Below are 13891 nucleotides of genomic sequence, written 5' to 3'. Positions count from 1 at the left end.
CTCCTAACTAAAGGAACTGCCTTCCACAACACAAACTTTGACAAAATCCCAAATAGTTTGCACCAACGTGGAAACGGGCTGTTGCCAACTGAAGTGTCATTTAGCCAGCGTTCATGTATACGAGTCGCCTTGCGGCGAGATGGGTGGCAAATAAGTAAAATGAGGAGCCACGGTCGCTCCCCAGAGGAAGCTGGTCCTCCATTTATTCGCTGGTGGCTGAGCGCTTTTTCTGTGGCCGTCCTCGCTAAGCGCCACAAAGGGCACAATTTTTCCTCTTTCCCTCTCTTCTCCGTTCCCCTGAAAACACGCAGCAAACTTCAGAAACCGAGAATGGCCCAAACCTGCCAGAAAAAAAGACTGATTGGGAAATAATTTAGTAACCTGCTGATGCCCCGATTGATTGCTACAGCGTGTGCCAACCTCAACCAGCCAGGAAGACTTGGCTGGGTTTGGGCGGGGGCGCTTTCGGGCGTGCTGGAGAGGGCGTTGCTTCGCCTCCTCTTGCCCTCCTTCCCGGCCTGACCAGGAGCTTCTCTGCTCCCGTTCGTTCTCCTCGTGCTAATGGGTTAGGCAGAAGTCTAAAGAAATAGCCAAGGCCCGCAGTGACCGGGGCACCGGACATGGCAAGAATCACCTGTTTGCCTTAAGTCAGTGGGGGAGATCTCTCGAAGGATGTTCCCCGGAAGAGGTGGGTTGGTTTGTTACTTTGGCTCGGGATGGCAAGCTCGGCCTACTTTAGGAAGACTCTGATAGGGAGAACAGATCTCTGGCATCGGGACAAGCGCTCAGTTCAGCATGTTGCCTCAGAGCAGATGCGCGGGAAGGGAAGAGGAATCTGAAGGGTGGCCAGAACAGCGAATGAGCCCGGAGGCTCGGAGAGATTTCCTGGAGTTCGGAATCTAGGCTGAGGTTAAAAAAAAAAAAAAGACCACCGTGATCCTGGATACCTCTAACCTAAGCGGTGGTGGAAAAAGCTTGGCAGGTGCTGCCGACAAGATGGCTTCTATCAAGAAGCCACTTCTCCGTCAACCGCCTAAGAATGGGTTCCGACACGGTGACAACATTCTCCCCTTTGCCGCTCCCTCGGGCTGTCCGCAGCTACTGAACCACCTCTGTCCCGTTCGTTGAGGCCTCAGGCCGGCTCGCGATAACGGTGCCCTTCTTGGAGACTTCCATGCGCAACGGTGCCAGGCAGGCGGAGACCGTTTCTTGGCAGCCTATTTCCAGCAGACCAAGACTTTTAAGAGCAAGAAAAGAGAACTTAAAAGTTCCTGCAGAGGGTTCTCCCCTTCCCGGGGCCTCGCGAGCCGGCTTCTTGCCGAGTCCCCTGGGCCCCGAGCTTTTAGCGGAGAATGAGGACACGTGTGCGTCTCCAGCCGGGACCCTCCCAGCCGCTCACCTCAGAGTGTGAGAATGCTGTTCTCTAGTGCAGCTGCGCGCGCTTCATTTGCCGCTCCGGCCCCTAAACCAACCCCCCCCCGCTCCTTTGTTCGCCTTAAAAGTAATGCTGTGAATTAAAAGAAATGAAAGTGTTTTCTCCCTGCTCGCAAGTCCCAGAGAAGGGCCCTTGAGCTTGGCAAAATCAGGCGACTCATTCAGCGTGCCATCCCGCACCTGTGATCTTGGCATTGAAAACCCCGTAGACCTATTCCCTATTAAACTTAATTATCCCCCCCCCCAGGCACACAATGGTTGAAATGGAGCAGGTTGGAGTCTGTTTATTGGTCGTAAATGTTTTTCTGAAGATCTTCTGAATCTCATTGTTAAGCTTGTTCTTTGAGGCTGCCCTCGTTCTTTCAGCCTAGAGTAGCCTTGGACTTTTCAATCTTCAATCATAACATCTGCTTAATCGTCCGGATCAAAATATGGAGGCACAAAACATATGTAATGGTGGATTTGTTAAATCCTGCTAATGAGTTATTAAAAAGGGGAAACAATGGGCCAGGATGGTGAGAGCCTTATGGTAACAGAGTCACTTTATGCAACGCTTGATGTTCCTCTTCTTGATAAATGGAACTAAGGTCCGAACGCCAGGTGATAGCAAGAAAATCAATGTCTTTAGAGGCCAGCATGGAGACTTTTTTTCTGTGTGAAAAATTAGAAGACACAAAATTTAATTGGCTGATAGGAGAGGGGGAAAGTAGTGGTCTTAAGTTTAATTGCCAGTTGAAGGCAAAGAGAGACAAAAACAACAAAGCCCAAAACAATACAAAAAAAAGACTCGGGTCTTTTGCATCTCAGCTCCTACTGCAAGTGTATCATTGAAAATGTGTTTTATTATAACGCATGCCATGCTTTAGTTACCATATTGTGTCAAGACAATGCTTAATGGTACATTAAAGACAAGCAAACCATGCCAACATGTCTTAGAGACAGTGTAAGGGCCTCTGTCAATCTCTGCTTGTTTTAAGCAGCTGCAGCCCAGCATCCAGAAACACAAAAAGAACAAGCTTGAAATACCAGGTGCTTCCGAGTGAAACTCGACAGGGATTGATATGTTATAGCCCAGGACATGAACCTAGCAATAAAGATATCATTTTGATTGTCTCCGACTTCCACGCCATGTAAAAAACAAGAGGCACCCGGGTAGCTTTATTCCACTGGCAGCAAAGCCTTTTCCCATCTCGGAGCCCTGCTATCTCCCTTGGCCAAATCCAAGCACCTGTTAGCCAGACCTCACATCCTGTCGTGGGAATCATTGCCTCCTAATGCTTCCAGATATAGAAAATGTTATTTGTTGTGGAATGAGTGTGGGTCCATTCTCACGGGCTTCAGGGGAGGGGAGAGAGGGAGACAAAAGAGAGAGACAGACAGAGCGGGTGAGAGGAGATTTAACAGGGACCCTCAACTGGTGTTTGTTCATCCTGGCAGCTGGTCCTCGATGCCACCGCAAAAGACCTTAATGAAAATGGGATGAGTTCGTGCCTAGCTGAGGTTTCACACCCCATATATTACACAGGCTTTAATCCCAATATTGGCAGTTTAGAAAGCCTGGGAATCCTAAAGGGGCAAGTTCTCAGTCTCCATGAGGGACAGCTTCTGTTTCTCCCGCCGTTGCTTTTCAGGGTAAAGTAGCTTCCTTTTCCATACTTTGCTTGCACTTGGGGCTGAACGAGATTTATGCCATGGGGTATCGATGGTATTTCTGGACCTGTTTTTGTCCAATCCAGCGGTTCCTTCTCCGGTGAAAGGAGCATCACAAATGTTATTGGTTTCAAAGGCAAGGGTAGTCTTATTAAAGAAGTAGAAAAGGTTTACAAACTTAGCAACACTTAAATTATTTGCTGCTGCTACAACAGCAGTCGCGCTCTCTCTTATAAGCGTGGGACTCTGGAGCGGCATTTTAGCCCATTGGGAAATTGAGCATATAGCAAATAACTTTCATCTGATAGCGTCTAATAAATTAACTGAAGTCTTTTTCAATGTTTTCAATGTTTGTCAAAATTAATTGTTGCTCTTTTCAAGCTCATCAGTCAATTCCAACTGGAGAAAACTCTTGCAGCACCACAGAACCTGAGTATTGCCCCAAAGTTAACGTTTAAAATCAACTACTGAGTTATTTTATAGGTACTTCGCTTTTGCCCCCACCCCCGCACTCTCAGCAATACATGCTGTTGACTTCCGATCAGGCTGATGGGGAGGGGCTTATTCAAGGGGAGGGGCTTATCTATGAATCTCGTTATTCTTGATTATTTTTGTGGGGAGAGAAGAGTAGGGAGAAGGCTGGTTTCAAAGGTTTGAATAGCTGTCAATCATGCAAGCCCACACGCTGGTTCCTTCCACTGCCAAACAATATTACACACACACAGCTATTGCTGCTTCGTTTTTTAAAATTATTATTTGTATTATTTGTATCCTGACTTTATTTTTACAAATAACTAAAGGCGGCAAGCATTCACCACACCTTCCTACTCCTATTTTCTCCACAACAAACCTGTGAGGTGAGTTGGGCTGAGAGAGACTGGCTCAAGATCACCCAGCTGGCTTTGTTTCGTGTTTTTTCTTTTGCAATTCCCGCGCCTGCCTTAAATAGCACTTTGGCTCGGGTCTCTGGAGACAGATTGATCTCACTTTTCATGTGGATTGTGTGTGTCCATGCACTTATGTATACGTGTGGAAGTACACACACTTTTTAAATTATTTTTCTGGCTTAAAAAAAATCTGCACCTCGAGTGAATAGCTGAAGAATAAAGCGAAAGGACTTGGGAGTTTTTTTTGAAGATCGTTTTTAAAGGGACCTGTCAAGTCAAACCAGAAGAGTTACATGAGAAAGATCCTGTGTTTTTCCTCGAGCAGCCCGGCTCTTCCGCTTGATCTGCTCTGGACTAAAGGCTATGACGAGGCCCTCCCTGAATGACAAAACACACTCATGCTCGCACGCCTTCGCGCGCGCACCTCCCCACACCCGCAAACGATGCGGCCGTAACAATGCTGTAGTGTTTGGATTGTGCAACACACGGTCTCTGCAAACACCCCACAAGCAAGCACCACGGGCAAAAACGACGGGCCCTTCAGCCGCTTCGACTCACAGCGCTCGAATCGGGCGACCATTTGATTTTCTAATGAACGTAATGAAATTACAGGTCTCCTGGAAGCGTTTGTGCCAAGGAGCCTTTCTGTGTTTAATGAGATCCTAATACCAGACCAGCGAATTGTAGCTGGGCTATTGAACCCCCCTTTTTCCCCGCCCGCTTTTCCTTCGCCGCTCCGGACAATTTAATTACACTGCTCGCGGATTTTCCCCGCTCCTTTTCCTGGGGGAGAGGCGGGGATGGCCCTCCTCTGCCTACCGCCCGAGGTTGCCAATGGAGGGTAAGGGAACTGAAGTCTGGCTAATTGCCCTTGGTACCGTGCCCGACGGGAGACATGGGCTCCTTTGCTAGCCTATCTACGTTAATGCAATTAGCCTACCCGAGGAGGCGAGGCGTTTCCGTTGTTTCCCGAAAGTGCCGGCGTAGCGAGAGATTATTAGCTGTTTTGGGGCTCCGAGGAAAGACCGCGGTCCCCATCCACTTGGCCCTTCCCTTCCCAGGGTTGGAGCAGCACGAGTAGCGCTACATGAGGCATACCACGACCAGGACTGGGCAACCGGGCTTCTCCCGCCGATCCCTGGCATCTAACATGGGAAAATCCACACCTGCGGCTTTGGCCAGCTGCAGGATCAGAAGCGGTTGAAGTAGCCCAGGGGCAGCCAGAAGTCCCCCACCGCCTCCGCGGCCCTCGCCATAGAATGAGAGACTTGCTCGAGTGAGCGCGGCGACTCCCTCTGTGCCGCTGCTCAGTTCCGCCTTCTCGCTACCTTTTGCAAGCTAGCATTTCACTCAGTGCAGGATTGTGGTCTGAGACGCGGATGTTCCGTTTTAGGGAGGGGGGGGCAACAGGACCGCATCCTGTGCCCCCAAATATCTACTCCTCGGACAATATCTTTCCATGCCAGGATTACTTTTCAGACGAGCTGTCCTCACAATTCCCCCATACACAAACTGTGATGGAATACATAGCTGAGAAATGTTCTGCACGTTGGTAAATTTTTCCTGTGCCTTTAGGTTAGCCGCAGATCTCACTAACAAAGTTCTAAGGTAGATTGCCTTTATAACTAATTTATACACTGGTAAAAATGAAGCTTACAGTGAACTGTCTGGTGCACGTATTACTGGATAAGACTGAATCTGGTCCCAGGGATTCAAGTCACCAGTGGTACAGCAGTCAATTTTTCAATTGCCTCTGAAAGTGTTGATGGTGCTATTGTTGCTGCTGCTGTTTGCAATTAAATACACTTTTAGAAATAGTAACTTTTTGAATTATATCCTGTGAAATTCTTAGACGTGGTGTTTCTCCTCCTTCCCAGGAACACGTGAATATGCAGAATCATCTCTACTACAATCACAAAATAACATTTAAAAACAATAAATTCATAGAATGTAAAGATTAAAGGGGACTATAAATATCATCTTCTCCAAAATAAGTGGAATACCTAAATAAAAAAGGACACATTCTCATCAAATTTGTCAGAGTTCAAAAAAAAAAAAAAATACTGGCACCATTCTGCAGACTTGACTTCTTCAGAGCCTTGTGTACTTTTGGAGAAATCCTCAGTTGCTATATGCTGGAAATCCATAAATAGGCAATCCTCAACATATACAGTAACTGTCCAAAGTCTACTTGAAATCATTCAGTGAGAGTGTTTTCACACTTCTAATAAACTTGTTGCATTATCATACTACATTATCTCTGGGATATGGTGGTCTTCTTCCAAGTATTAACCAGGACAGGTCCTGATTAGGTTATGAGCTCAGACAAGTGCTAGATATTGATAAGTGGTCCAATGGGATAGTTTTCATCCTAAGCATCCAGTGAATTTACAAACCCATAGAAGTGATGGCTATACAACATTACTGAAAACAATAGTAAAATGGATTGCTGTATAAGAAAACAAACTTTCCCATACAGAGAAATATCCCTGTAGTGAACCAGTGAACCCGGTTTGCAACCAGGTTCACTGAGAGGTCACCCAACTTTCTACCACCCATAAATTCTTTCTGAAGTAAAAAGCTTATTGAAACACATAAAGCATTCATTTCAATGTAGTTGCCAGCTTTTAAAACACTTCCAATTTCTGCACCTTTACATGAAATGAAACTACAGGAGCTTCTCAGGTAAAGCATTTCCTAGGAAAGCTACAATCCTGAAAAGCAGTCCAGACTTTCCCTAACCAACGTCTTCATGGATATGTGATTAAAAGTTCCATATTTACCAGTTAACTGGAAATTCTGGAAACTATAATCCTTATGTATCTGGAAGGTACTGGCTTCCTCCATGCAGTAATACAGGATTAAGATTTTGCAGAACAGAATTAATAAGAGGGGTCGACTTTAAATAACAGATTTGTTAAACACAGTTATAGTTTCATAGCCAAATCCTGCATCAAGACATCGTTTCCTGGATTTGTAGAAGCCTCCAATATTTTATGAACAATTGAATCTAATTTTCCCCCTCTTTTATAAAAGATTTTTAAAATTTTAAATATCTTTTAGTATTTATATATTCAATTTTAAATTGGTTTTAAAAGTTTGGGGTTTTAAATTTTTCGGGGCCAAAATTATTTAATTTGATTTTATTCTATTTTTTAAATTTTGTATTGTATGTGTTTTTATTGTCTGGCTGTGCACCGCCCTGAGTCCTTCGGGAGTAGGGCGGTATAGAAATCTAATAAATAAATAAATAAATAAATAAATCTAAAGTTCTAGCTGAGAACAGATCCTCCTCCAAATAAATCAATTTTAATCAAACTTTAGTAATACTTTAATATAATTAGCATATTCAATAAGTGATAATAAATTATGTTCACATTTCCTGGAAAGCATTTTCTTTTCTACCAGAGGTTTTGCCAAAAGGTGCTGGTGGATGAATCTAAAAGTATTGCATAGTTTAAAATTAGGATAAATTATACATTAAAAGGCTAGTTCCATTCCCCCAGCTGTAATTAATAAGTTGATTGTCCTTAGAATACTTTCTTGTATTGAAAAGTACCCTTTGAAAAAATGTATTTTAAGTAAAACTGTTCCAATAAAAGATAATATATGTAATTCAGGATCGAATTGCAGAGTTCTTTATGCTTTCTGAGTTTGGTTGGTTGTTGGTTTGCAAATATTTCATTATCCATCTAGGTTCTCATACCGATATTACTAGTCAGGTAATGAAACGTCTGTGAGCAAACAACTAAGCTCGGAAAGCACCAAGAACTCCACAAATAAAACTGTATGCTGGCAAAAATATATTTATAGTCTAAAATGTTCTCACATTATATATGAAATCAAATGGGGGCTCATTTTCAATGCTGTTTACACATGGTTTGCTGTTTAACTTCCTAAGGTTTCTGGAGTCCAGACTTTAGCAGTTCTAACAATGTTTTGTTCCTTGAGTTGTTTTTCATCAGTCCAAGAGAGTGAATGCCCAGTGATTGGAGGAAGTCCATAATCTGGGTCACTTGGAGAAGGTATTCCTGGAAGGAAGAGAAACAAAGGAAGGGGAGAGAGACAAATAGACTGAGTATTCTCACCATACTCAGAGCGGAATAAACACTCTGAACCAAGACATCCCATTTTCTGTCACACATGTGATAGGGGAGTAGTAGGTGCACAGCTAACTGTGGCATCATTTTCTGAGTATATAATGTAGTGTTAAACTCACACACCACTTCGTCTGGCTCTTGGATAAGCTATCAATGTTTTAGGGAATTGAATACTTGCATTACCCCAGCATATTTGGGAGAAAGCAGGCTCTCCCCATAGCCAAAGAATAGCATTGTCTCCTGGCTGCCCTTCAGATATGTTGAACTTTAATCCCTATTACAGTCACACTGGCTGGGGATTTCAGAAGCCAAAAACTGGAGGGCACTAGACTGGATAAGCAGAGGTAGCACAATATTTCTTTTTCCCAATGGATGAGGGCTCCTACAGAGGCTATCTAGGGAGCATCCTAATTTAAATCCCAATTTCTTTTGACTGCATGCAGACATTAAGAATACTGTGGTATATTGCTGGGTTTCAAAAACGATCTTCTGACAGTGCTGCAACGATTTGAATGTGAAGAATCAACAGACCATGTAAGGATCGCCTTTGGGTCGGTGCAAGCATATTTCATTAGCAAGCAAACGGGAGGGTGAAAGTTTCCCTGTCTGCTCGTGCATATCGGTGTGGGTACCAGCAACAGTAGAGGAAGCTAACGACCGACACGTCAGTGAGAAAACCCGAGCGCGATTGGAATACTATTGGATACCTATCTCCTGTGCGAAATCAGTGAGTTTCAAAGCGAGGTTGCAGGTTGCGGCGATCTCTCTCACTCCTCTGGGGAGGGAAATGAATTTAGGGGGGATGGGGCTCGTGCGCTTGAGGACGGTCATCTGCAAGGTTTCCACAGCAAGGCCACTGTGGCCAAGGAGCTTCCCTCCCTTTTTTCCTTTGGAGTGCGCTTGACCGGGATGGGAGGTTCACCCTGCACTTACTTGTGCCCCGATGACAGATGATAACCGTCTTGGGCTGGCATGGGCTCTCGCGGCCCGCGCTGTGCAGGGGTAAATCGGACTGGACCAGCTCGCTGAGGAAGTTGATGTAGCCAATGGCCAGGCGCAGCGTGTCCACCTTGGAGAGGCGCTTCTCGTAGGGCAAAGTGGGGATATGAGAGCGCAGCCCCTCGAAGGCTTTGCTGATGGACTGCATCCGTCGCCGCTCACGCACGTTGGCCGCCTGCCTCAGTTGCTGCAGCTCGGCCTCGGACCGCACCCGCCGCCGCGCCGCCGCGCCGAAAGCCTTGAGGCTGCCCCTGGGCGAGGCCGCCAGTCCGCAGCAGTCGTAGGTGAAACTGGCTGACGACGGCGAGAAGGACACCGAGAAGGTTCTCGGAGCAGCTTCGCAGCACAGAGCGCCGTCGGGCACGCCTTCGAATCCCGCGCCACCACCAGTTCCGTCGCTGTGGTAATACTCGTGGAACGGCGGGCCCAGGAAGGCCACTTCTGCCTCCAGGAGTTCGTCGCCTTCCAGAGGGTTATAGGAAGACTGGTTGGTGAAGAATTCCTCGTAGTCGAAGTAAGATTCTGAAGATAAGAATTTCGGCCCGGCCCGGCAGTGCTCCAGTAGTACCGACTCCATCCCGGACCCGCAGGAAAGTGGCTCGGAAAAGGCGTGAGGGGAGGCCACTTGTGGGCGAGTCTCTGCCTTGTTTTTCGCTCCCCCACCACGCCTTTGGCTTTTGCTGCGCCGCGACAGCCCCTTCCTGCGCATTTGCGCTCGTTCTCTCTCACCGACGGAGGCTGCAGACTAAAGGGCGGCACGCGACGATTTTTATAAGTGCAACCGCAGGCGCGTGCCATCAACCAATATAGCCAGCCAATCAGGGCTCAGTGGAGGTCCTCCCGTAATCAAGGGGGAGTGGGAATATACACCTAAGGTGTTTCTTGAGGGGGAGCAGAATATACTCTCCTTTTGCGTCCCCGTTTGCTGATTTCCTTTTACCTGCCAGTGCTTCTTTTTAAAAGGAGGAGGCCTAACGCTTTGGTACAGTTACCTCCATCGTGCGCTGGAGGGATCCAAGGCCCTTGGAGTGTCACAAAGCATCCATCCCTCGGCGCGTTTGGTGTGGCCAACCTATCTTCAGGCTTTTCTACTCCCCCAAGTCTCGGTTCTGCCCTGTGCAAACGCCCACCCATCCTCGCTCCATATGTGACAGGGGCAGAGGGAAGGGAGCTGCAGTTGTGGTTGGACCTTGTCCGATCTACCTGTACTTTGTCCTGTAGGAAGTTAGCACCCACCCCTTTTCCTAGAAGAATGAAATATTTTAGGAAATATTAAAAAGGCAGAATATTATGTTTCCTTGGTTGAGAAATGGAGAAACATGTTTTAAAGACAAAGCAACTCCCACCTTCCTGCCTCCCCCCACTTTGTTAATGGGCCAGAGGCAGAAACTCAATCTTTGACAATAGGACCCATCTGCAACACAATAGCAACAGAAACTCACCACATGGCACCTAGGAAGATTACATCAGCCAGCAAGGCTAGCTAAGACCCCCACCCCCTGGGAGTCTGACAACCAATCAGGATACTCTTTCTTTGGGGGCCCCAGGAAGTTCAAAGCCAGAGAGAGCATAAAACCTGGGGACTCGCTGTATCTTGGCCCCTTTTCTGTTCAGGAACTCAAACCATGTGATCCTGTCCACCATGAAACCATCTTTCCAAGCGGTCTCCATGTTTCCAGTGTCTTTTTCCTCACTTGGAGCAGAACCCAGAAGGATATTTCTTCCAACAGTCCGAACTACCTGAACTTGGAAGTAAGTGCCACTAGAATCGGCTTGGGGGAAAAAGACTTAATCTAGTCTAAAATTATGTCTTATCCAAATTCCCTTTCGTGGCCTCTTAGTATCAATTAGCCATTTCTCTCACTTTTTCCTGCTCCTCCATTGCCTCGCTAAGACTCATAACCGCCTCTTTAGACAGATCGTCATTAGAAGAGAGAAACACAGAGTATTAATCTGAAAGTTTATTCTATATTTGCAGCATTTGATAGATGAAGAAATACTTGTTTAAAATCACTATCCCTAGATTAGTTACACTTTAACACCCCACCCCACCCCCCACCTTTTCTGTCCTTGCTACCCTGGATGCTGGAAGATGCTGACTACTGATTTCAAATGTTTGCCAGTCCCTCCAGAGGAAGCAGTCCAGGGTTAAAAGCATATCCTTGAGTTTTGTCACAGCTACTAGGAGCCCAGATGTTAGAAAAACACCTGCTCCATTGGCAAATACCTTGCCTTGGAGGGCCACAACCATGGAATATGGAGACTTCAGTCCTAAGTGTGTAGCAAGAACAAATGGTATGCTAACTAAAAGAAGGTGGTGTGCACATATCAGGTCAGCTCTCACTGTTTTCCAATTACAGCTTGTCAGGTATGCTTCCTTCAGTATCCAGGAAAGAAAACCCCAAACTCAAGCATTTTGAAGAATTTGGTACTTTTACTGAATATGAAAAGATTAACAACCCAGGAAAAGCTGGAAGTGAGCAAAACGCGCGAAATGCATCTACTAAGCTTCTTCCCCCTCGTGTTTATAAATCATCAGCCAATCCAAAGGTCTTCCAAAGGTCAGGTGGCAACACGTCTGGCAGCGTCATTCATCAGGAATGTCGGACAGTTGGTCAGCCATCCTCTTTTGAAAATTTAGTTTCGTTTCTTACGAAGCCCCTCCTACAAAGACAAACCCAACTCCTGCTCCCTTCCCCCTCTTAGCTCCATACTAATCCCTCCCCCCGTTTCTTATGGCAGCTGAAGCAGGCAAGCTGAGGCTGACACAGCTTCTGTAAAACTCACTTTGACAAATATATATTCTTTCTATCATTAGATTTATACAACTCATTAGACCAAAATGTAGAGATGGCTTGTCCCTTGCTATATGAACCCAAGTAAATCAGAGTTGCCTTATCAGGGAGATGGGTGGCATATAAATTTAATAAATAAATTTCAATATGTATTATTTATTTATTAAATTTGTTTGTTTCCCCATCTCACTGCAGGATCCACATATTGTTCATAGACCACGTTTCCATTGCGTCATAGACAGGAAACCATGATTCAGCATGTCTGGTTTAGGATGTTGCCGTACCCAATCTATGTGAAATTCTCAAGGGAGAAGTTATGAGAATTACCCTGGTAGCCATTAAAAATTTCCCCTACCCGATGGCACCTGCAACAAACCATAATCTATTTTTCTAACATGGCTAAAGTTGAAGGTCTTTCACCCTTCCTTTCTCCTCTTAAGTTGACACCAAAAGATCTTGCTGCCTGAGGTCAAGATTGGTATTGGTAAAGGTTGTTCTTGCCCTCCCAGACAGCAGAACTGCTGGGATGCCCAGGACAAATTGCTGGAAAGCTTTTGTACTGCTTCCTTGTAAAGCCAACATGCCAAAGGTGGATGCCTCATTATCCCTGCCCAGTGCTAGGACTGTAGCAGTCAGATGTTGGAATAGGAACTGGGAGACCACAATTCAAGTCCACCCTCAGCCATAGAAATTCCCTGGATGACTTTTGGCAAGCTACTTTCTCATATTCACTTCATAAACTCCCAGGCTATTGTAGAAACATCAATACAAATCCTCTGTTCTAAAGAAAACACTACATTAATACAGTTTACACCAAACTAAGTATTACTGTATAGTAGTTTCTTTCAATTGGGCATATGCGAGAGCTCAGCCTGAGTTTCCAGCCAGCATACAAAGGGCAATGCTGGCTGGGGATTATGTACAGTCAGGTCTGATAGATTTTTAAATTAACAGGTACAGAGAGGTGGATTTATAGGATTCTATTAGTAATAACACCAGGCTAGAACCTGGGAGACTGGGAGTTCTAGTCCTGCCTTAGGCACAAAGCCACCTGAGTGACTTTGGGCCAGTCAGTCTCTCTCAGCCCAGGAAGAAGGCAAGGACACTTATTGCTAAAAGAAAAATCTTGTGGGGAAAACTACAAGGACCAGTCTTGCCTATTGCGTCACCAAGAATCAACCTTTAGTTTTGTTAGAAATACTGTACTCATTCCCTTTATGTTTGCTGTTTTCCAAACATAAAGACCCTTTTATGTTTTCAGAACTGGACAACAGGATTGCTCATTGCTTCTTTAATCTAGAATAGTAGGTATAATCAAGTAATCACTACTCCTGCAAGTGACTTAAGTGTTCAAGGTACAACCTCCATGGTGAAATTAACTCTAAACTAAAGGTGTCCATGGTTAAAATGACAGACCTGAATTTTGAAATTTTCTGCTTCACTCCCAATACCTGCTTATCATATATCACCTCAACTGATCTTGCAAATATCCTTTGGCATTGCAGTACAGTTCTTTGAGAATTTACTGTTGACTGCTTAAAACATGCTGGATATTGAATAAATCTTCTCTCTCTCTCTCTCTCTCTCTCTCTCTCTCTCTCTCTCTCTCTCTCTCTCTCTCTCTCTCTCTCTCTCTCTCTCTCCCCCCCCCTTTATCTCTTAAAGAGAATGTCTTTGACCCTGTCTTTCAGGCTGCAGCAAAGCACACAAGTTTTATATAGTGTCCCTTACAAGGTCTGAGTCATTTCTTTCCAAACACTTGGCCTGTTTATTTAAACAGGATCCTCAATCAGTAGATGACTATTTCTTCTTCCATTCTGCAGATCAATAATATTTATAAGGAAATAAATACATTTTATTCAAGGTCCTGAGTAAAATGTATAAGACAAAATAAGCTGCAATTCTGTATACTTTAGGATGGCTAAAGCAAAATGTTTTTAACATATAAGTTACAAAATTCACTTACTTTAGGTGGCTTTTAAATTACCATGAATTAGACAAATAGAGAATAAGTCTTTCGATGATT

General features: G+C 45.1%; 1 protein-coding gene across 1 annotated transcript; it reads right to left on the bottom strand.

Annotated features, from left to right (window-relative positions):
- Positions 1-1098: 1098 nt before the first annotated feature.
- On the bottom strand, positions 1099-9647 carry PTF1A (pancreas associated transcription factor 1a). Its single transcript, XM_070944813.1, is given in 5 exon segments — positions 1099-1237; positions 5059-5153; positions 7801-7871; positions 7874-8002; positions 9005-9647. Coding segments are annotated over 5 exon segments (1077 nt in total).
- Between the last annotated feature and the right edge of the window lie 4244 nt (positions 9648-13891).

Source organism: Pituophis catenifer, unplaced genomic scaffold (assembly GCF_029215685.1).
Source record: "Pituophis catenifer annectens isolate HBS135680 unplaced genomic scaffold, rPitCat1.0.hap2 SCAF_5, whole genome shotgun sequence".
NCBI classification, from domain to species: domain Eukaryota; kingdom Metazoa; phylum Chordata; class Lepidosauria; order Squamata; family Colubridae; genus Pituophis; species Pituophis catenifer.
The sequence above is the reverse complement of the archived record's forward strand: the minus strand, read 5'-3'. Positions and strand labels throughout refer to the sequence as shown.